At 35.3% G+C, this 24,804-nt stretch overlaps 1 protein-coding gene and 1 long non-coding RNA gene across 3 annotated transcripts; one reads left to right on the forward strand and one right to left on the reverse strand.

Annotated features, from left to right (window-relative positions):
• On the reverse strand, positions 1 to 10,159 carry LOC117342075 (ras-related GTP-binding protein A). The gene is made up of 8 exons (XM_033904049.1): positions 10,040 to 10,159; positions 7,524 to 7,623; positions 6,521 to 6,587; positions 5,943 to 6,165; positions 5,291 to 5,386; positions 4,762 to 4,884; positions 4,006 to 4,213; positions 1 to 3,451 (listed from the first exon to the last, which is right to left on the reverse strand). Exons 1-8 carry the CDS (start codon positions 10,049 to 10,051, stop codon positions 3,354 to 3,356), a joined length of 927 nt encoding a protein of 308 aa, XP_033759940.1. The 5' UTR covers positions 10,052 to 10,159; the 3' UTR covers positions 1 to 3,353.
• Positions 10,160 to 18,457: 8,298 nt separating this feature from the next.
• Positions 18,458 to 24,606, forward strand: LOC117341671. Of its 2 annotated transcripts, none has more exons than XR_004535694.1 (4): positions 18,458 to 18,476; positions 20,667 to 20,805; positions 21,433 to 21,612; positions 24,546 to 24,606. It is a non-coding gene; the product is annotated as an uncharacterized LOC117341671 (long non-coding RNA). The 2 variants fall into 2 exon arrangements; XR_004535693.1 differs by lacking the exon at positions 18,458 to 18,476 and adding an exon at positions 18,493 to 18,642 and having other exon boundaries at positions 20,577 to 20,805.
• Positions 24,607 to 24,804: the final 198 nt, after the last annotated feature.

Here is a 24,804-nt window from a genome sequence, read left to right on the forward strand (position 1 = left end):
TAGTGCAAATATACATGTTTAATAGTAAAAGTCGCATCACATTCTGTCGACTTGCCATTTCTATACCTTGTCATTACAAGTACAGAAAGTATTTCTGTCCTTGTCTACTACTGGTACTAAATTAGTTCATAAATAGGAGGCATTGATTTAAAGCTTGCAATCCAGGACAGAAGACAAATATTCTACTGATAAGTATATTGATAGAAACAATGCTTTCAAGGGATTATCTCTCTCATATTAACCTACGAGACTGACAATGATTTTTTTCTTTACCAAACGTTTTTAAACTCAACACATTAAATGTTTTACATATAAACATGTATTCTATGAAATTAACATCTAGATCACATAGATTTGATTTAAATATCAAAGTAACTAATAAAATTTGAATTACAACATTTCAATCAATTTCCAGGCAAAAGTGGTGATATGATTCTTACTACTTCATTGTGACATTGTTTGTTTTTATATCAACGAAAAATATTTAAATGATTCCTTTAGAAATAATCTGACAATATCCTCTCAAGTTCTTCAATCTGGAAAGAGTCTTGAATCTCAAACTAAAGTTATATCATACTTTAGAATCATTTTCATATTGCATATAAAAATATTACTCATCATTGATTGACTCTTGATGGATCAATACGGCGATAAACCACCTGGTAGAATCAAATATTGACTGAGGTGAAGCCAAAGGTAAGTATCTGAAATTCTACCAGGTCAGTATATTGATAGTATTATACCATATTGACCGAATCAAAGGTCCTTAATTTTTATATTAGACATGAAAGTTGTTTTTAAACAATTGGAATTGCATAATACAACGTGTATTTATCTTAATAACAGGAAATTTACACTGGGTCATTCATTGTGATGTCACAATGATTATGATGTCATAAATGCTATACTGATTAGGTGTTTTTGAATATAGAAACAACAGGTTATATCACAAAGTAATAACCTGCTTAAGACCATGTTTTAACCAATGGGATACAGAAAATGAGATCATATCTAATAAAAAACTGATCATTTTAAAAAAAGTAATTAACTGAAAATATCATAACAAACTTAACTCATGGAAATTTTAAATAATGAGTACAATTTCTTTTGAGTTGTATCAAACAGCATCTGCTCGGCGGCAAAATAAGCAGAAAATTTCAGCCTGCATGATTGAGAATTATTTACATTTTTGTAATTTTATTCTATATACATTGTATATCATCATGGTAACCATTTTTGTTCAACATAATTTAAATAATGATTTGCAAGAATAATACAATATTCTTTCTGACTGCCAGGGGATTGGGAAGATAAATTGATTGAAGTGTTACACCGGTCACATTTTAGACAAATCAATATAAAATATTTATCTCTGAAGAATAGCGCAATGTTTCTACAATAGTCACCTCCGAAAAGGATTTACTAAACTAAGTCTTTTTGTAATGTTGATCCAATTAACTTTGAAAAAGTAATAATTGAATTAAAACCTGATGTTAAATTCAACTCCATGTTTATAAGGACTTAAAGTGAACATCAAAATTTAAATATATTGAAAAAGGTACCATAAATTAATCATCCTGTATAGCATATTCAGATACAAGTGAAACATTTCCCCCTGGGCCCAGTTGTTCAAATGTATCATTAGCTTAATCACTTGATTAGTGAAAATCTCATTTCGCCTTTACTTCAAAACCTCCGTGTGTACCTTCCTTAAAATAGGCAGGTAGGCACACACTGAGGAGTGTTATATTTTATAAAATTTTGTCAAGTTTGTTTAATACCAGAAATAATTTTATCAGGATTTTATAATTGTTGTTAAACTGTAATTACGTAGCTTAATCACCTTTTGAACAACTGGGCCCAGGTATCTATGCATAAGAATCTCATGTACATCCCTTGTACATCCCAAGCCCATTGCAATAGAAAAACAGGATTGAAATGGAGTAATCAGATTTCCTTGACATATACATTGTCGTTTAATGTATATATCATTCTCTCCATGGCATAATTCGTTTCTTAACAAAACAAACAATTTATTTTAATGATCATGAATAATTATGATTTTAATTGTGTTGAGAAGCTTAAATTAAAACTGAATGAAACTAGAAGTAGTAACGAGTAACATACCAGTATACTGTACAAAATGTACACAAAAGTGGAAAAATAGCACTTTTAATATATTTACACAATACAAGTTTTTGTCATTTCATATACAAACATTTCAAAAACAAATGGACACAGGAATTTTGACAATTTCACAAATGCAATGTACTCCATCAGGGAAATTCTGCTATTCACAAAATTTCAATGTTGTCTCATGATCAGACACAAAAACCCTGGTTTATTTTCTTATATATGGACATACAGCGAACACATACAAATTTATAAAGTGTCTACCAGATAATCTTATTGTGAAGATAAACTAAAAGGTTCTAAGGAGAAACTACATATGTATATATTGTTTAGACTAAATGGCTATTCCATTAACATATCTACCCGACCCCAGGACTCCAACACAAATCACTTCTATCCGTGGTTGGATTTCCTTCCAATTAGTTCTTTGTAATTTATTAAATAAGTTCTTTAGGTGGTACCCATTTACAAAACCTGGATCCCTGGGGTGGGATAGATGTTTTACTGGGATAGCCCTAAAAGGTTCCAATGAGAAACCATACAGTCTTACTACTGGGAAACTGTATTGTGACCAACATATTGGGTAGCAATATCATGAAACCATTGTACCCAATACACTTCCCAAATTGTCAGATAAACATCTTAAAATCTAGGCTAACAGGGTCCTAGTGAAAAACCATTTTTTTTTAGTTTGAAAACATTTAGTGTATACAAAGTAATATTGTGAAACCATTCTACAGAAAAATAGGATTCCCAGGACTGGTAGAAAGTCCAGAGAGAAGCCATATTGTCTAGACTGACGGTGAAGTGTTAAGAGAGATCTAGACATAGGATTCCCAGGAATGGTAGAAAGTCCAGAGAGAAGCCATATTGTCTAGACTGACGGTGAAGTGTTAACAGAGATCCAGACATAGGATTCCCAGGACTGGTAGAAAGTCCAGAGAGAAGCCATATTGTCTAGACTGACGGTGAAGTGTTAAGAGAGAGATCATATAACCCGGGACTGACAGAGGTTCTAGTGAGAATTTATACCGTCAAGACATCAATGTTCCACAGAGAAAATACATTATCTGGACTCAAAAGGTCCTGATGGAAATCCTCACTGACTCCACCTCTAAACAGGGCATTGTGTATGAAGGTGACATATCAAAATAACTACATTTCCATGAGAACCGACTGTTAATATCAAGACTGGAATGAGCTGTTTCCTTGGCAGGTTTTCATCTAGCAGTAATGGGATGATGGTTCGATTCCATTCTTTCCAATTTCTCAAAGTGCTTCTTTGCATTTTTGATGTTAATCAGTGTTGCGGCAGAAGCTGAAGGAGAAAAAGAATGTATTTTATATTTCCAAATCAGTAAATATAAAAGCTTTAAAAAGAATGTATTCGATATTTCAAAATCAGTAAATACTGGCCAGTTATATTTTTCTATACTTCAAAATACACATCTGCAGACTTTAATATCAAAACTCCTTTTTTATGAAACAAATTGACAATCTGGATATTTTTTCATTTTTTTTTTTTAGTTCAAGGCAGTTATGATAATACTGTGAAATATATTTTAAGGAAATGATTATGCAATTTATAAAACACACTATAAAGAATTTTTAAACCTAACTATGTACAATGATGGCTGAATTTTCTACTGTGATAAATGATGGCTGGATTATCTACATGGAACAAATTGTGCTGAATTGACAACTGGGAGAAATGGTGGCTGGATTGCCTACTGAGAGCAAATGTGACTGGATTATCTACTTGGAACGAATATGGATGGATTATCAACTATGAAAATACATTGCTGGATTAATCTATATCAGCTAGAAATCAAACAAGAGACACATGTGCAATTCCAATTGAATAAGACTTACGAATGGATCCATCGGACATAACAACCATGACGTATGTGTTGGAGGTAAATCCCTCAATGAAGGCGGAGAAGGTAGAGTTATGCACCTCCATGCTCTGAAAATTTGCAGCAAGCTTACTACAGCTAAGTTTGAACTGCTTAATTATGTTACTGATCTTTTCAAACCGGTGAATGTCTTTGTGCTGTTTCCTTTCACAGTGAGAAATCACCTGTAAATAGAACAAACATACCTATGACTTGTACTCCATATGTGGTGCTGATAGAAGTCAGTGAAACAAAACCTAGCAGTAGGGGGAGACATGTAGGCAGTAAACCAGATGTAACTAAATAACACTGACATAACAATGATAGTCGGTGAGACGAAACCCAGCAATAGGTGGAGTCATGAAGGGGATTAATCAGATGATAACTAACAACTCCATTTGCATTCTTTCATTATTTTTCAGCAGAGCCATGTTAAATAATTCTATATTTCCTTGCATCACTTCATCAATTACTGTACAGAATGAATGCGTAATTCTTTTAAGATTAGGTAACATAACTGTTTCTATTATTTTTCTTAGATATGAACTATCTGTGCATGTATAATATGGAAATCTCTTAAAACTGAAAGTTAACAAACATTTTAAACAAATACCTGAACACTTTTATATTTCAAAAGATATTTCATGTTAAATTTTCAATGTTAAGTTTAGATTAAATATTCAAATTAAAAACATTGAATTAAATGTAGGTAAAATACAAAGCAATTGTCTACCAAAAATGTAGCCTTTTCAAACAGCAATACTTCATCTGCCTCAATGATGTTGGCAAAATTTGCCAAGTTGCTCTCGATCTGTTGGACATTAGGGATCAGCTGGTAAACAATGTTGGACCAAGCCTGTTGGAGGAAGAATACCATTTATAGATTGTAATCTTGCATTTTTGTCCTAAATCCTAGCTTACATCAGCAAATAAACTTTCACATTTATACATTTTCCTCAATATGAACAAAAACTAACCCACCCCCAACATCCCACACACGACACCCATAACTACAAACACAAAAATGTCACGTGTACAATACACATGTAACTGCAGACCTTTTTGACATATCTTTTTCTTTGCTATCTAAATATGCATTCCTCTTTTGGTTAAAACATTAATTTTTTGGGGTGCTATATACATGTATATCCTGACAGCAATATACATTCTTTATCACTATTACAGAACTGTTTATCTCAACTATTCAAATTCTGTAGCTTTGAATCATTTTAATGAGTAAACTGGACATATAATCAACTTACCTTGTAAAGAGTTTCATCCCAGATACTCGTTGCGAAGCATGTGCAGTCCAATGGCTTTGATAACCGTTTGAGATCTTCCTCACGCTCTCGAAAGATCTACAGATATACGGTAATGAGACATATTGTTTATATTAAAGCTTTTACTTTCTTTAACATTAATATCTAAATAATTTGAGTTTGCATCTCCACGGTAATCCTTCATTTTATTTAAACATTGTAAAAGTCCGCTCTTTAGGCAATATTTTCTGATTGCCTAGACCAAACTTTTATAGACATTTTTTCTTACTTTAAAAAACTTTCAATTCTTTACATATGCATACTCATAGTCATCTGGAGAATAACTTCTTAAATTCTATTTCTATAATTTTATTTATTACTTTAAAGATATTATTTAGAAATAAATGATATTTCATTGATTGGTGAAAAACTATACAATTTCTCTTGACCTGTCTGGGAAATTGATTTGGGGTTGTTCACAATAGAATTTGAAATAGAATTTTCTACTTGTGTTCATGTTATTCTTTTTATCTATTCAAATGCTCATGTTACATGAAATAGTTATATTCATTTGATAATTTTTTACAAAACATGGACACTCCTGTAAGATCTGCCATTATATAGGTATTTCTGATCAAATATATTTCAGCCTTACAAAGTCTCGCTGATCATCTTGCACAAGGTCCATTTTGTGTACGAGGCAGAAAACTTTGGAGTCGGGAGAGTTCTGGAGAATGGCCTCAAGGCAGGACTGGTAATAATGCATATCCTTCTCCAGCTCTCGACTTTCAACGTCAAATACGTAGATCAGGACTTCAACATTGCGGAATATATTATCCCGTTGACTGGCAAAGTAACTCTCCATAAATGCCTCTTGACTGACAATAAAAAAAACATTTCATGTACAAATAGTACAATATTTTTTTTCTTAGGACTTATAGTATTTTTGATAATAAATTACTTAGGTAAGAAAAGAATTCTCCTTACAACATTACATATTGTGTGTGTATTTTTATTAATGTTTTTTAATTATAATCCAAGGAAACTCCATACACAACCTGACATACTAGGGCGAGTTGTTCTGTGTAGCAGAAATTGAATTTTGCAATACTTTAACAAAAGTTTTCAAAACATTAGACATTGGAAAAAAATGCAACAAATAACTACTGGTTTATCCGACATCAGTCTCAAAATGGACTTAAATTTGTCCTGACTTATCATTAAAATGCATACCCTCCACAATCCCACAGGTTCAGTACAAGATTCCCAAGGAAACGAACATGAGAATGCTCCACATCAACTGTAAATTGAAAGGAAATTGATCAGTATGCATAAAAAAATTAGTGTGACCTATTTTGATGTTTATTACAAGCACTATTGATGTTAAGAATTATTGTGATAAGCCAACTAAAATATGGAGTTTGAAACAATAGTTTGCGATATAAAAGACATGCAGAGATTGTTTACCATTGTTATGGGCAGCTGTGAGTTTCAAAAGTAAACAAGCATTATGGACCGGCCAAGTGTAAGATTTACTGGCACTTTATAAAACCTAAATGGTTCCGGAACAAAGGGCTTGCAGTTATTTCTTCCCCTGCAGCTTCTTGAGAAACACAAATTGACACTGTCAATCATGCATTTCGAATCTTAACCTGAGATAACTGGCCAGCTCTCTAACTGGCTGAGCTAGCGGGTGCAAGGAAATAAAGAAAAGATAATGACAATTATTATCACCATTGATAAAACTTGAAAACTCATAAACTTTGTTATAATTTGATAATAGCAATACATTGTCTTTTTGCTGAATGGAAGATATCTGTGTATTGAAGCAAACAAATCAGAAAGTTATGAAATTCAAGCTACAACAGAAATTCAAGAATTGCGTCCCAATTGATATTCATCATATCATGGTACGTCTCTGGCAACTCTACATAGTACTAAGCATCATGCTTGATAGGACGGTGTTACATGCCATTTGCAGAGTTAAAAAAAACCACTTCAATCTTATTCAATAAATATTGTTAATCAAATCACGACCATAATAAAACAAACAAGGAGACCTACAATCGAAAACATAGTTCAAACTTAGAACTCATAAAACATGTGCAATATATCAACAAAATATAAATTTACACAGACACTTTGAACAAGTACAAGAGAATAGCATTCACTGTACTTAACATGCCATTAAAAGATAACTTGCATGATTTCATTTTTTTTTAAAGTTTTGACTTACTTGTTGCCCCTAGTCTGCGAGTGTCTCTCGCTATATAGTTGGCGAAGATGATGGACCTCATGCTGGTCTTCCCTGACCCACTCTTCCCCATGAGTAATACCTGTAAGAAACATTTATCTGTGAGGTTTTGTCAACATGACGGGTCAGGCACTGAAACTCCCAAAACATTTACTCTACTCAAAGGAAGAAGAATGTAATAGATAGTGTGTAAATTAAACAAGACCACTGATAGGTCAGCAAGAGCCCTGTCATGTCACTATATATCCTCCATAATCATCAAGTAGCCATTTGCTCATATCGCCCATGTTGACGTTTATCATGATCATCATCATGTGAGTGCTTTCGATAAGAGAGCACTCTAGGAAATTTGAGTTAAATCAGCCCAAGGAAACTCAAGTTATTGCATGGAAATAAAAGAGTTGACGGACACACCAACAGACATTACTATAGAGAGATTTATTTTTAGGTAGGGGATGTTCCAATTACTTGTCCTCTGGACTGATAAATCTTGCTAAGTACATGTTAGTTAGTTTAGTGCCAGATATTTTACAACAGGCTCTCTTGGCCTCTTTGTTTTACAATTGATATAGAAATACAAGCTCCTAAGGGCTGATGATAACCATAAGCATTTGTCCTGGTAATTATCACCCAGAGTTAAAACACAATATCCTTGATATGTTCTATACACTGAACACAGAAATGTATAGTAAATTTCAAGGATATTGTATTTTAACTCTGGGTGATAATTACCAGATCTATCTATATCTTAATACGTTGTAGCTATATATGTAGCATCTGTTTACGGTTTTAATACAAAGGTAGAGAGAGGGTTAGGAGGGACTATTGGTGTGTGAATGCGTTCCTGAAAGCCTCCAGTGATCAGGCACAATATTTCATCATCAATATATGGTTCCAGTCTATCACTGTGTGTACAAAGAATGAATTTTATTATTAGCCACAATTGTGTTGGCATTAATATTGCAAGTGGTTTGGAATCTTTAATGACATTTTTTTTCTATTATGTTCAAAGGGATGTAGTTTTCAAAATACTTAGCTTATAATAGATACTTCTCCTTAGCCGTTACATTGTTAAGTATTTGTCTGTGGGTATTGATGGCAATATTCTCTCAACTATTTTGTACATGACGATTCAAAGTTTTCTCTGGCCCTACCACCATGTCTGGTGTAGGGCCAGAGCGCACTACTATATGAAAATGTGGAATTTTCCGACACTGTTTGGTGTCGCTAAGATTTTGGTGCTAACACATTAAAATTGGGTGTGACATAACACCCACCTTACACATAAATTAATAAATGATAAGATATTATTTACCCCCAAACACCCATTAAGTCCCAAATCGATGTCCCATTCCGTCCGTATAGACTCTTGCTTTATGCTGGTACGTGTTTTGGGGTAAATAAATATCTCATTTATCCATATATGTAAGGTACATGTAGGTGATATGTCTCTCCTGATCTCATTGTACTTGCACCAGAATCTTTGCGACAACAAAAGGTGTCGGGGAATTCCATGTTTTCATATAGTAGTGCGCTCTGCCGGAGTCTGGCCCTACATGTACACCAGACATGGTGTCAGGGCCACTGGAAACTCAAGCTAGGAGTTTCAGGTCCTCTAGCATACATGTGACACATCCTTCCTCCCAGGTCCAATAGTTGTTTGTGATAAATCTGCTAGTTGCTGGACTCTTTCCAGTTTGTCAATTTCTTTTTTGGTGTATGGGTCCCAAATTATGGCACACACTCGAGGATGGAACATACGAGGGATAAATATGCTGTTTTTGTTGTCATGCACAAGGATGGGCAGTGTTTCATGTTTCTTTGAGAAGCCAAGAGTTGAACTAGTTTTTTTTGTAATGTCCAAATTGTTGGGTGTTATCAGAGACCTATGTACTAGTATATAGGTCTCTGGTGTTATGTTCCATTTCAAATCGTTCGAGATAGTTAGTCAGAGGTAGGGGTTTGTTTTCACTTGTTCTTATAGAATATCTATGTGTCAATTCAAGGTATAAAATTCATGGGTCTACTCATGATGTTGAAGATGTAGATTTTCTTTGTGTTGAATTTCATACCCCAATGTCTTGCCCATTGTTCTAGATTATGCAGGTCTTCGTGAAGTAGTTGATGGTCACTGTATACATATAGGCCTATTTGTTTCTCTAGATCTGTAGAGAAGGCAATTACCTCGAAGAGACGTACTTTTGAGCTTACATTGGCCGGTAGTCGTTGTTGTGACAACTCTTACCCAGACACCACATTAAGGAATATACCAACTTTCTTTTTCGGACTGGTAATACCAGAGACCTATATAGTATATAGGTCTCTGGTAATACCAAGAAAACTTTGTAAGATGTTTTTCCCGTTCAAACCAGGCAAATGTGTGATCAACTTCAAAGTTGTAACACAGTAACAGTCTGTCAATAATGGACTCGTTGGATTGCCGAAAAAAACATACTTCGCGGTACATACAAAGCAGTTTAGTGCTTTTTTAATCTTACCTTTTTCTTCATCGTGAATGGTTTAACGTTTTACGAACAAACTTGTCAGTGGTGAGATTTCATCGCCTTACATCACATGATTACAATTTTGAATGGGCAAAGACAGAAGTGTTCCGGATATTTAGTAGAGACATCTGAATGTTTGATTATAAGAATTGTTTAACGTGAGAAAATGCAAGCGTGTTAGTGAGTGAGAGTGTGTATTCCGAACGCATTCCGAACACTTTTAGGGTATGCTTAATGTCGGGATATTAGACCGGTTCAAATTTAGATGGCACACGATCATAGATAGGCCTACATGTAACAAGTGATCTGCATACTGCATATATGTTTTCCCGAATATTTTATATATTTCCCTCTTTCGTATTTAATACAAACACCAATACATGTTTTTGTTTTTTCAAACATATTCTTAATTTGTATGTATACTGATGTTGGACCATTCATATTTGCATATAGAGTAAAAATTGAGAAACATAGCACATTCAGATTCCTGCATTCTGAATGTATGGTAACAACTGTCAAAGAAGTGAGAAAGTTATTTCATAAAAAGGCAAATTAAGACAGCTCATTTGGTTTGCAATACTTGTAGCATGCACAAATTTAAACTTTCACTGTGTAGTGTCTACATGCAGTCACTACATGAATAAGTAAAAATATAACTGAACTGAACAACAAGTTAGAGGAAACTTGTTGGAATGCAATGCCCCCCCCCCCCCCCCCCCCCCCCCCCATTTCAGGGTGTACTAGTGTACACATTTGCATAGTGACTAGATATAGGACTGAAAATATCATGACCAAGGCAAGAGAAACAAAAACTAAGGGGGATAACTCTGTAGTTATGTAGTAGAATAGGACAGTTCTAGATTGTGGCAGTCTAAATAGAGTCAAGATTGCTGATGTGAATATTTTTTATCTATCTTTATCATTCTCCTCAAAATAAATTATACTTACCTTGTGTAGCAGGCCGGGTTTTAACTAGATACTGTACATAGTTGTATGGTCACCTTCTAGCTTCCAGCTAGGGGGAATTTCCCTTTAGCTCAGTCGGTAGAGCGGTGGACCAGTAAGCCGAGGGTCGCGGGTTCGATCCAGGCTGGCTGCACACTAACTCCTTGAACTTTTACACTTGGATATAGTTATCAAGTAGCAGAATCAAATGCCACGAAAAGTTAATGAAGTGCATGCTGATGTAATGACTTCTGTGGCCAGTTTTGGGCAGCTGGTCAGCCACTTGTTGAGTATATATTACTACAAATTGACACAAACTGATCAATGCTTACCGGTAATTAGTTAGAGCAGTTAAGCCACATACTTTGTCAAAGGGCAATAACTCATTATACATGTATCAGCAAAACTCAATTTTACACTGATCTCTCAAAGTCATTTTATATAATAACTAAATGAATTTGTGAGTTAATGAAGAGCTGGTATTCCACAAAGTGATTACAGTGTACATATTTGTTCAGGTGAAATGTTTGCTGTTTGACATAATGATAGATTTGGATGTTATGAGCAGCTGAAAATAGCTATAGCACTTAATTTTGGCTTAAATTTTCATATTTAACCCCAAATAAATGTAGTAGACTGAATCAGTGTAGGGTTGATTTATTTCATATACCGTATGTTTAAGTGTGTCGATCAATTCGTCAATGCTTCCGAGTTCAATCTGTCATTTGAGGAAAGGTAGCACACCACAGTAAGACAGCCTGGCCATGGGCAATTTTTTTGTTAAGCAAATAACTCCTGTATTATGATATGTATAAAAAATGAAAAAATAAATGTACACTATAATTGGTATATCCAGTATGAAGTAGTACATACAGGCTTCACATTTATTAAAACAAAAATCAATAAATTGGTTCCGGATTTTAAATATCCGGATTTTCCGAACGTGTGTTTACACAGGAAATTTAGTTTTGCCTACAGCGCAAAATGGAAGCCCACAGAAAAGGTAAGATAGCGGAAAAACTTAATTTACAACATATGTCCAAACAAGATTAATTCTGTCTTTGGGATAGAGATATTTGATTTTAAATAGGTTTCAGAAAAAAAATTGTGTAGAGAATTGTGCCATTTTGGGTCAAATATCATAATATTTTGCAATTTTTGAGAATTTTTTAAGCTGTTACGATGGTATTCACAGCTCTAAAAATCACAGAAAATATCAGTTTACTTATCCTTCAGAGCTCTATTAAAATTGCAAATGTTGTACAGATTTCAAATATATATACTTTATTAGAGGTTATATGTAAGGTTAACTGGCAATGTTTACATATCTAAAGCATGTGCCATATTTTTCAGAATTTGGCATTTTTACTGTACACTGCTACCAAAGGTTGAATATTTAATTATATGATAACCTTGCAGAAATATGTATGTTGCCTGTTAATTATAATAACCCTGTAGAAATATGCATACTGCCAGTTAACTATAATAACCATGCAGAAATATGTATACTGCCAGTTAACTATAATAACCATGCAGAAATATGTATTCTGCCAGTTAACTATAATAAGCATGCAGAAATATGTATACTGCCAGTTAACTATAATAACCATGCAGAAATATGTATGCTACCAGTTAATTATAACCCTGCAGAAATATGTATACTGCCTGAACTTTTTAAATTCATATCCATCCATGACAAATATTAGAATGTATATTTGAAAAACAAGAGGCCCATGGGCCTTAACGGTCACCTGATTTTTGAAATATTTCAGTAAATTTGAATGAAAGAATGAATTTCAAAACAAATAAAACAAATGATAGTCAAAAATGTGTTTTCCCTATAACTATAGTAAAGTTTATCCCCTCCCATGGGGCAAACGCAAGACCCCAGGGCTAGGAAATTCACAATTATGGTAAAGCACCTTAAGACCCTTCGATCTGTGAAGAGTATTTAATTCTACCTTATTTGGGCTGTAAAAGAAGATTTTTAAAATTTCTGTTAATTTGACCCTTTTTGGCCCCGCCCATCAGCCCCTGGGGGTCAGTCAGGGCCAACCTGTACATACCATCAAAGTGTCATCCCATGCTGATAATTCGATACAAGTTAGAATGAATTCCAATACAAATCCAACAAATAATAGTCAAAAATGTGATTTCCCTATATAAACTATAGTAAAGTTTACCCCCTCCCCAGGGGCAAACGTGAGACCCTAGGGTCATGAAATTCACAATTTTGGTAAAGCACCTTAAGATCCTTCCATCTATGAAGAGTATTTGATTCTACCATATCTGAGAGTAGAGAAGAAGATTTTTGAAATTTTTGTCAATTTGACCCTTTTTGGCCCCGCCCATCAGCCCCTGGGGGTCAACTAGGGCCAACATGTACATACCATCAAACTGTCATCCCATACTGATAATTTGATACAAGTTAGAATGAATTCCAATACAAATCCAACAAATAATAGTCAAAAATGTGATTTCCCTATATAAACTATAGTAAAGTTTACCCCCTCCTCAGGGGAAAACATGAGACCCCAGGGTCATGAAATTCACAATTTTGGTAAAGCACCTTAAGACCCTTTCATCTATGAAGAGTGTTTGATTCCACCTTATCTGAGAGTAGAGAATAAGATTTTTGAAGTTTTAGTCAATTTGACCCTTTTTGGCCCCGCCCCTCAGGCCCCTGGGGGATGGGGACCATATAATTCACAATTTTGGTTCACCCTCAGCCATGGAAGCTTCCTGTAAAATTTCATTGAATTTAGTTCAGCAATTTTTTAAGAAGAAGTTGAAAATGTAAATTGTTTACGACGCACGACGGACGACGCCGGACAAAAGGCGATTGCAATAGGTCAACTGAGACTTCGTCTCAGGTGACCTAAAAAGACAGAATATACTCAAAACAAACATAAAAGAAATAATTCAATTATTTTATTTCATAAAACTTCCTAATATACATATTATTAATGTATACAAGATGTATTGAGTAAATGTCAATAAGTCTGAATACATTTTCCTGTTTGAAAAGTAACACATACATTACTAATGTAATTTTAAACCACAGTTATGGCACAAGTTCATAAACAAAACTTAATTGTAAGTTAACCTATATTTATCTGGAAATAAACCACAGTGACTGACACATAAACTTTTCACGACTCGGGTACAGAGTGGGTTTACTGCAGGAAAAAGTTAAACAGCTTCTGTTAGCAATCTTGTTGAATTGTAACAGATATGGATGGGCTTATTGCCAGGCTGCAGCATTGGCTTATTGTGGATAAAAATACTAATGTAAAATCATTAAAATGTATTCATGTCTGATACAAACCTTTCTTTGTCGAAATCTGAGGAATATTTGATTATGATAACCATGCAAAAATATGTATGCTGCCTGTGCTTTATAAATTCATATCCATCCATAACAAATATCCACATGTATAATTGAAAAAAAGACCTTATAATTGACAGGACTTACGTCATAGACATGTACAAGATAAGAAGCTCCTATTTTCACCTTTTTCATATGTTACACGTACATCTGAATATCGCCCTGGCCCAAGAGTCAACTCAATATATAAAACTATCTTTAGGATTATCTTATCCTCGTGTCTTATAAATCTAGGACTCTGAGCAGCAGCTTCAAGTTCTGGACTTCGTGAGATGGCTGGTGAGAGGTGGGATACAGTTAAAATGAAACGATGATTGATAACATCTACTGGTTTGCAATTCATTAAAAGATCTTACATTCTCTACTACAGTCAACACAAAATAACATGAAGCATTCATCTGTTTTAAAATGTGAGAACTTATCTGGCCAAATAACAAACCTTGCTGCATTGCTTAATTGGTAAACAAAACAACAATATGAGGGAAATGTGGTCATACTTAAAAAAGAAACAGACCCTTTTTCATAATCAGTCCTAAAATCATTGAAGCAAGGGATACGTATATAGTCATACTTAAAAAAAATACACTCATTCTTGTTATCAGTCCTAAAATCAATGAAACAATGGAAAATTATGCATGGTCATACTTAAATACAATGTATGTGAAGAACTAGGAAAAACACATATTCCTGTTGAGTGTCTTGAAAGGCCTTGGCTCTCTAGGATTATAATCCTACCTGGCTCTAACTTCTCAGCCAAAGAAGCATATATATGCTCCTTCTGCTGAGTGACAGTTAGTTACTGAGACGGTATTTAACACTATGTACAAGCCACACACACACACACACACACACACATATTCTCATTTTCAGTCTTAGAATTAGTAAAGTGAAGGAAAAGTAGTAATTTTAAGAGGAAATGGACCCATTCTCAATTCATAAATGGTTCTAAAATCTGCAAACTTAAAAAGAAATGTACACATCACCAAAACTGATAACAAACTCTATGAATAGAACAATGGAAATGCAACCATGACACAGATGTAACCCACAAAGGAATATCTTCACACCATAACCTGTTTCCTAAATTTCTAAAACAACAACCTATCCATCTGTAGGGATCATCATTAGCAGTATGTAGATGTCAATATATGGGAAGGGAGATAACTTTTAAATCGCAGGAACCTACAAACCAGATATCTTTATTCTGGGCCTTTCAGTAAATCTGAAGTCAATGTTTTTAAGAAATTTGAACACTGTGATATTTAATAAGGTCAAGGTTGTTTAGTTCTGCAATCTTTGTCTGGCATCATCCTAGGAATCTACCTATTATATAATCTTGATTGTCTTTTAGTAAATCTGAAAAAGTCATTTGAGTGTTGCAACAAGTTGGGACTCCTGTGACCTTGAAAATGTGTCAAGGTCAATTATTTTCACAACCTTTATTAGGTGTCATTCAAGGAATCTGCCAGCCATATATATCTTAATTCTAGAACTTTTCGTTAATCAGAAGTTTTTTGAATTTTGAACAAATTATGGGGTGAGGTCTTCTTTTGTTTTTCACAAACACAAACTTTGTGTGGTTCCATCCTACCGGACAATATATGCATTTTGCTTTTTGAGAAGGAAAAAGTTGACATCGGATGAATGGAGGACAGACACTGCACCAAGGCATTATAATAAGCTCACTGGGTGCTTCTGGCCAGGTGAGCTCAAACTCTTCAAGTTATCCAACAGAATTTAATGAAAAACTAAAAAATTTTGGATACCTAGTGCCAATTCAAATGGTCTGTTGTGACACATAATGATCTTATAGTACATACTGCTTGATCTTTTCAATTTCCAACGTTACTATTTCTAAAACACCTTTTAAGTCAGATTTACTTGCAGAGACAATAACATGATTAATATTTTTGGTGTCAAGTTCAAAATTAACCCCAGCATCTACTTTCATTTGTTGAATGTTCTGTCCTCCTTTGCCTATTAACATGGAACAGATGTGATTATGACAAAGTTCATCCTGATCTGTTAACACACTCTCTGAGACGATATCATCAAGTGGATCTAATTCATTCCTTATTCTTTTAACTTGTAGTATCATTTCTTCAGCTGCTTTTTTAAGTAGTTCAGCATTTTTCCCAGTGATATTTATATGCCCGTCATTACTGGTATCAAGGTGAAAGTACTCCCCTAGATCTGATCGCAATCTTTCAATATTTCCCCCCGCTTTGCCAATGATAAGAGCACAAATTTGGTCATGAATATCTGCATCTGAATCTGTGAGCACTTTCTCTGTTGCAAAGCTTCTTGCTTTCTCTACCTCTTGTGATATTATCTCTACTGCTTTCTTCACCTCTTCAGTATCATTTCCATCAACTTCTAGTGAATTTTCACCAATGCCTTTTGAGGATCGAAGCTGAAAGTTTAATCCAGTTTCTTCTTTTAATTTCTTAAGGTAATTTCCTCCAATCCCAAATAACATGCCACATAACCTTCTATGCACATCAGGATCACTATCTGTTGGTATCTTCTGTGTGATGTGAAACATCTGCTTCTTTATTCCCTGAATATCTGCCATTATATGTGAAGCAGCCATTCTAACATGTTCAGCATCAGAACTTGATATAAGCACATACCCCAAATGTTTGGTATTAACACGGAAATTCAGTGACCTACTAGATTGTAGATTTTGTAGATTAATTCCCTTCCTCCCAATGATCTGCGCACATAACCTATCATGAATATCTGCATCAGCATCTGTTAACACTTTTTCTGTGAATTTTTCTGTTTGGCCATAAGAATACAAACCACTCTTTCTATCTTTTTTTGGAGAATGAACACCTTTTACTCTCTGTATCTCCTGTGAAATGATCTGTGCTGCCTTCTTCACTTCTTCTGTATCACTTCCGACAACATACAGTGAATTTTCATCGGTACCTTTCATTGGTCGAATCTGAAAGTTTAGTCCGGTTTCTTTTTGTATTTTCTTTACTTTATTTCCTCCAATTCCAATAACCATACCACATAATCTTTTGTGTACATCAGGATCAATATCTGTTGGTATTTTCTGTATGACGTGAAGCATTTTATTACGGATTCTTTGAATATTCAATGTTATGTGTGTGGCTGCCATTTTGGCATGCTCCGCATATGAACTAGAAATAAGCATATAACCAACATTTTTGGATTCAATGTGAAAACTCAATGCCATTCCACATTTAAGTTTTTGAAGATTATCACCTTTTCTTCCAAAGATCTGTGCACATATCCTTTGATGAATATCAACATCCTTGTCTGTTTGCACTTTTTCTGTGAATTTTTCCTTTAGGCCATTCCTTCCACCTTCTGCCGCTTCTTCAACTCTCTGTGTGTGTTGTGGAATACCCTTGAATTCGTCATTTGGCTCATTTGTATAAAATCTAGAAGTTGACAGTCTTGGTATTCTGTGTTGGTAAGATATGTCCTGACAAATAGCTCCTGGTTTTCTCTTACAGATCAAACTGGCAATTTTGTGACGATAAGTCGGCCTAACCAAGCAACGTGCCCATTTGGTTTGAAGGAATGTTGTCGCCATCGTCAATCTACATGTAATCGATTCATCCAGCATGGACACCCGGCAATATAAGCGTCTTGTTGATCGAGACTTTATACTTTCGATTTCGGCAGATCGAGGTGGTTCTCACGACAAAATCTCTAAGTATCCAACAAAGAAAAAGATAAACGTGAATATGATAATGTAAAAAAAATCCGATGTTTTCATTTCATTTGTGAAATACTAATCAAGACAGTGTATGGTTAATATATTTCTCTGAAATGTCTCTTCCTGACACTAGGCACACCTGCTAAAATGGGTACGCTTGATTTGTTAAACAATATGTGCACATATACTGTGGTATTGAATCCGAAACCTTCCATACATTATGACCGTTAAAATTTAATTTAAAATCTATACATATACAAAACTTTATTTCACGTAGTCCTTTTCAATTCTTCATATCGAGATTTTGATGAGTCTGTCGTATTTTTTGGAATGTTCTTTCTAGGCATGCACAAATCGAGTAGCGCCGTTAAACAACAATAAAGGCGACGACCCGACAGGAAGTGAGTATAGACCTTATACCCAACAAAGACTTTAAAACGGTTTTATGGCATTAATTTAGATCATCAACATTTCTGTTTATCATAGTTGTAACCCAATGCTTTGAGATAAACTGAAAAACGACAGACAACAAAGCTAAGGAGATATTTTGTTTGGTTTCAAGATAAGGTGGGTGATGGTTTGAGCCACAGTTTTTCCATGTAAAAAAAACAACAACAAAAACACGTATACTATAAGAAGAACATGAACTATTATATAGTTTTTATTGGTAGAACGTCAAGTCCCTGTGGTTGGAGCATAGGTCACTGTAGTGTTTGTCTGTTTAGTGATTTATCACACTTCATCATACATGATGTCACAAACGATCTTTGACTAATGATCATGCTAAACACATATTATTGGAGGTTGCCAGCAAGTTGCTATGAATTAAAAAAAAATACACATAATTTTCTTTTACACCTAGCTTGTCTACCTAGTACATTTAATTTTGCACCTCAATCCAGAAACAGATATCGCTGGAGAAGGAATCAAGTTGAATTGAATTGAAATTTTTAGGGTAGACATAACTCAAATGTAACACTATCTGGTTCAGTAAATAGTGAGACAGGTGCCTTCTAGTTTCGCACTAGAGGGGGTTTACCCTGATTGGGAGACCAAGGGACTTAAAAGCTGAGTATCATAGGTTTGATCACCTTTGTTAGGAGCACGCTTTCACCTTTTACTATTCACCAATTTAAGACAGCTGTAACTGTATTCTCTTGCTCCTGACATAAACAAGGCATGGAAAATGTTTCGAGATATTATTACTGATATTTTAAACCAAGTAGCTCCTATAAAAGAAATTCGACTAAAATAGCGTACAGAACCCTGGATGACTTCTAAAATTCTCGACCTTATATCTGAAAGGGACAAGAAACTTTACATCTTCAAAAGGAGCCAAAATCCAAATACATTTATCTTAGAAATAAACTTCAGAAACTTGTTAAAAAGACAAAAAAAAGACTTTGAAAATAAAATTGAAGAAAATAAAGGAAATTCTAAAAATCTATGGAAGCATTTTAAAGGCCTTGGATATGAAAAGAGCAAGAAATCTAACCAAAAAACAGTTCTTCACATTAACGGTGAAAATTGCCATGATGACACCACAATAGCCAACCATTTCAACAATTTTTTTACTACAGCAGCTTCTTTTTTGGTTAAAAAACTTCCATCATGTACAGGAATTTACCATCATACCTCAGATTTGTTTAGGAATTTTTATAAAAAAAGAAAACCAGAGGGGGTTAAATTTCATCTGCATCGGGTGACAGAGGAATTTGTGTACAATGAATTATGTAGTTTGAATATATGTAAAAGTACAGGTTTAGATAATATTCCTGCCAGATTTCTGAGGGATTCTGCACCAATAGTCAAAATTCCTATCACTTTCCCAATAAATCTATCAATATCTGATGGTATAGTGCCTGATTTATTATTCAGACTTGGAATCTGTTATGCAAAAGAAGACTGTCACACATTATCAGGGTCCAGAATTGATTCTTTATAACTAGCAAAATGCTAGTTAAAATTTTGTAATTTTTTGCTAGTATGTTTTCTCCGACAATCTGTTCATATATGTGATACACGAGCATAGATAGTGAAAATATGAGTGGAAAATAGATACCAACATAAGAAACTATGAATTTACGATAAATGAAATCTTTCTGATATGTGGTATGATTCCTGTATTTTCGATACTTTACTAAAATCAAAGTTCCAAATTTCATTTTGCTAGTGGAAATTTTAGGCACTCGTAATGAATTGCTAGTGATGAAAAAAGTTGATTTCAACCCCTGATTATCTAAAGGTTTTCATTAAAAGACCTTTTCTTAATTCTGGGGAAGAGAATAAATGCACATAATTAAGGTTTGTAGCAAGTAACCAAGTTTTTTTTTACATCACAGATCTGCCAATACAGTCTGCAGTCATTAATCAAACATTGTTCCTGGAAAGAATAAAAAAATCTGTCTATTGCTATAAAATAAATCAATCATGATTTCACTATATTGAGGAATTTTGTCCTATGAATAATTTTATTAATTTTACCTACTTTTTTTTTGTAGGTACACACTGGGCTTATTAGGTCAGATACAGGTCCATTAATGAAATAGTTTTAGTATTAAACAAGGATAATACTGTATCAGATTTTACAGATGGTCAGAAGAATGTTAGGGCTGAACAGATAACCTGAGGACCTCCAATAACATAAAGCAATGACAGTGGGATTTCACAGGTGGGTCACCCTCATCGCCAGCCTCATTGCCTTGGTAACATGGACATCTTCAGTAAAAGGTAGATATTTAAAAACAAACTTCATTTACAGGAAGATAATACGAATAAAGGTTTACACTACACCAGTACACAAAGCACACGTAAATACTACACAGATATATATTACACATGTACACACAACACAAGTATACACTACACAGGTATACACTACACAGGTAAACATACTACACAGGTATACACTACACAGGTAAACATACTACACAGGTAAACATACTACACAGGTACACATTACACAGGTACATATTACACAGGTACATATTACACAGGTACACATTACACAGGTACATATTACACAGGTACACATTACACAGGTACATATTACACAGGTACACACTACACAGGTACATATTACACAGGTACACACTACACAGGTACACACTACACATGTACACATTACACATTACACATGTACACATTACACAGGTACACACTACACAGGTACACATAACACAGTTCCATATAACGCAAGTACACATTACACAGGTACACACTACACAGGTAAACATACTACACAGGTATACACTACACAGGTACACATTACAAAGGTACACATTACACAGGTACATATTACACATGTATATGTATGTATATGATGCATTAATATCGTTGTAATAATCTAACTTTCAGGTGTTTCTGCTGAATCCAATACAAAATGGACGGACATTTTTAAAACTTTTGCGAACTGGAATGGAACCTACAAATATGGTTTCCGTAGTTTCCCCTTCAGTATTACAGTGAATTCAGCCCACTCTGATACCGGCCTGTACACAACATTTTCTGACGGTGATGCAGCATTTGACATGTCTGGTTTGTAATAGTCTTATCTTTTTTAATACCCCTACCCCCAAACCCCCTCCAACCCCAACCCCAATTCCAACCCCAAACCCTCTCCAAACCCAACCCCAACCTCAACCCTAACCCCAAACCCCCTCCAACCCCAACCCCAAACCCCCTCCAACCCCAACCCCAAACCCCCTCCAACCCCAACCCCAACCCCAACCCCAAACCCCCTCCAACCCTAACCCAAACCCCAAACCCCCTCAAACCCTAACCTCAACCCCAACCCCAACCCCAAACCCCCTCCAACCCAAACCCCAACCCCAACCCAAAACCCAAACCCAAACCCCAATCCCCTCTCCAACCCCAACCCCCAATCCCAAACCCCCTCCAACCCCAACTCCAAGAGTTTCAGCTCTTCAACTCATTTTGATGTATACAGTATGGTAATTTATCTTCACCTGTCTCTTAATTCAGTCTTGTAAATTTTTCATAGTCTTATTCTCTATAACACCACTTATCTGGTAGATTGGCTTGACTTTTTTTGAATTATGATCTCTTTCACTAGGTTAATTTTATGCTCCATTCTTTTTGTCATTATATCCAAATATGTACATTTAATTGAATTTTTGATTCTTTTTGTCATTATACCAAAGATGTACATTTAATTGAATATTCAATTCTTTTTGTCATTACACCAAATATGTACATTTAATTGAATATACAATTCCTTTTGTCATTATACCAAATATGTACATTTAATTGAATATTCAATTCTTTTTGTCATTATACAAAATATGTACATTTAATTGAATATTCAATTCTTTTTGTCATTACACCAAATATGTACATTTAATTGAATATTCAATTCTTTTTGTCATTACAACAAATATGTACATTTAATAGAATATTCAATTCTTTTTGTCATTACACCCAATATGTACATTTAATTGAATATTCAATTCTTGTTGTCATTACACCAAATATAAATCATTACACATGTAGTGAATGTTCCATTTTTTTTGTCCTTACCAGATATTCAATAAGAATCCTGTTATGGTATCATGGTAGCTATTCTCTCAAACTCAACTCCTTATTTATTTAACAAGAAACATGGGCCCAAGGTTTTATTAGCTCACCTGGTCCGAAGGACCAAGGTGAGCTTATGCCATACCGTGGCGTCCGTCGTCCATCTGTCGTCCGTCCGTCGTCAGTCCGTCGCCCGTCCGTCCGTCCGTCCGTCCGTCCGTCCGTCCGTCCGTCCGTCGTCCGTCCGTCCGTCCGTCAACAATTGACTTATTTGACTTCTTCTTCATAACCGCTGATCGGAATTTAAACAAATTTGGTCAGAAGCATCCCTATGGGTAGGGGACTCAAAATTGTACAAATGATGGGGCTGACCCCCTGGGGGCCTCTGGGGCGGGGCCAAATGGGGTCATTTTTGCGCTATTGATATAAACGACTTCTTCTCTGAAACCAAGCAATGGCTATCACTCATATTTGCTTGGTAGCATCACTATGGTGTGGGGATTCAAAATTGTACAAATGATGGGGCTGACTCCCCAGGGGCCTTAGGGGCGGGGCCAAATGTGGTCAATCTGGCTATATTGATATAAACAACTTCTTCTCTGAAACCAAGCAATGGCTATCGCTCATATTTGCCTGGTAGCATCATTATGGGGTGGGGATTCAAAATTGTACAAATGATGGGGCTGACCCCCCAGGGGGCCTGAGGGGTGGGGCCGAATGTGGTCAATTTGGCTATATTGATTTAAACGACTTCTTCTCTGAAACCGAGCAATGCCTGTCGCTCATATTTGTCTAGTAGCATCACTATGAGGTGGGGATTCAAAATTGTACAAAAAAAGATGGGATTGACCCCCCAGGGGCATGAGGGGCGGGACCAAATGTGGTCAATTGGGCTATATTCATATAATTGACTTCTTCTCTGGAACCAAACAATGGATATCTCTCATATTTTACTGGTAGCATCACCTTGGGGTAGGAATTTGAAATTGTACAAATGACGGGCCGACCCCCTGGGGGCTGAGGGGCGGGACCAAAAGGGGTCAGTTTTGCAGAATTGATATAAACGACTTCTGCTCTGAAACTAAGCAATGGATATCACTCATTTTGCCTGGTAGCCTCCCTATAGGGTGGGGATTCAAAATTGTATGAATGATGGGGCTGACCCCCAAGGGGTGGGGCCAAAATTAGTCAATTTGTTTAAACAACTTCTTCTCTGAAACTAAGCAATGGATATTGCTAACATTTGTATGGTAGCATGGTTATGCGGTGGGGATTCAAAATTGTACAAATGTTGGGGTTGACCCGGGCCGCCAGGGGGCTGAGGGGTGGGGCCAAAAGGGGTCAATTTGGTCAAATTGATTTAAACAACTTATTCTCTGAAACTTAGCAATGGTCTGACTGGTAGCATCCTATTGGGGTAGGGATTCAAAATTGTATAAAGGAAGGAGCTGACCCCCAGGGGGCAGAGGGCAGGGTCAAAAGGGGTCAATTGGTCTAAACAAGATCTTCTCTGAAACTAAGCAATGGATATCACTCACATTTGTGTGGTAGCATCCCTATGGGGTCGCGCCAAAAGTCAATTTCATTTCATGAATTAATGCACTTTTTGGCATTTTTAGTATTAAAATAAAACCAATGTACATGTACCCATATAAAATGCTTATGATATATATTGACATAGCAATACCAGTGCCAATATATACTTAAGCATCATTCTTGTTTCATATCTCATGAAACCAGGTGAGCGATACAGGCCCTCTGGGCCTCTTGTTTATTGTTAGAAATAGACAATATTTATGATATTTGAAGATGGATGTACTCACAGATACATGTACGTAAATCAAAAAGCAATCTGCACACATTAACATCGGACAAAAATTGAGCCTCAAGGTCTCACTGCTGCAGGGAGAATGATATTGGTTTTGTATTTTCAGGTCATTTTTATGGAAATGATGACTCCAAGATTAGGGTGATATTCACTATGACCAAGCTATTGAATCAAGTTCCCACTTCATCCATAAGAGTTACAGATATCGGCTTCTACAAGGATTCCTAAGTGGACTTCCAAGCATGTTACAACAAACCAGCAATAAAGAGTTACAGATTCATGGTCAATTACACAGGTAACATACAAGGTAACACTACAAGGTACCATTCACAGGAAACAAAAAAGGGTAAACCCCTCACAGGAAC

Source organism: Pecten maximus, chromosome 14, assembly GCF_902652985.1.
Source record: "Pecten maximus chromosome 14, xPecMax1.1, whole genome shotgun sequence".
NCBI lineage: Eukaryota > Metazoa > Mollusca > Bivalvia > Pectinida > Pectinidae > Pecten > Pecten maximus.

What these genes read in the sequence shown, in the direction of transcription:
- LOC117342075 (XM_033904049.1), bottom strand. An exon ending in AACCTGTGGGATTGTGGAGG is followed by an intron (nt 6,166 to 6,520) that starts GTATGCATTTTA and finishes TTTTATTGTCAG; the next exon opens with TCAAGAGGCATTTATGGAGA. An exon ending in GGGATGAAACTCTTTACAAG is followed by an intron (nt 4,885 to 5,290) that starts GTAAGTTGATTA and finishes TTCCTCCAACAG; the next exon opens with GCTTGGTCCAACATTGTTTA.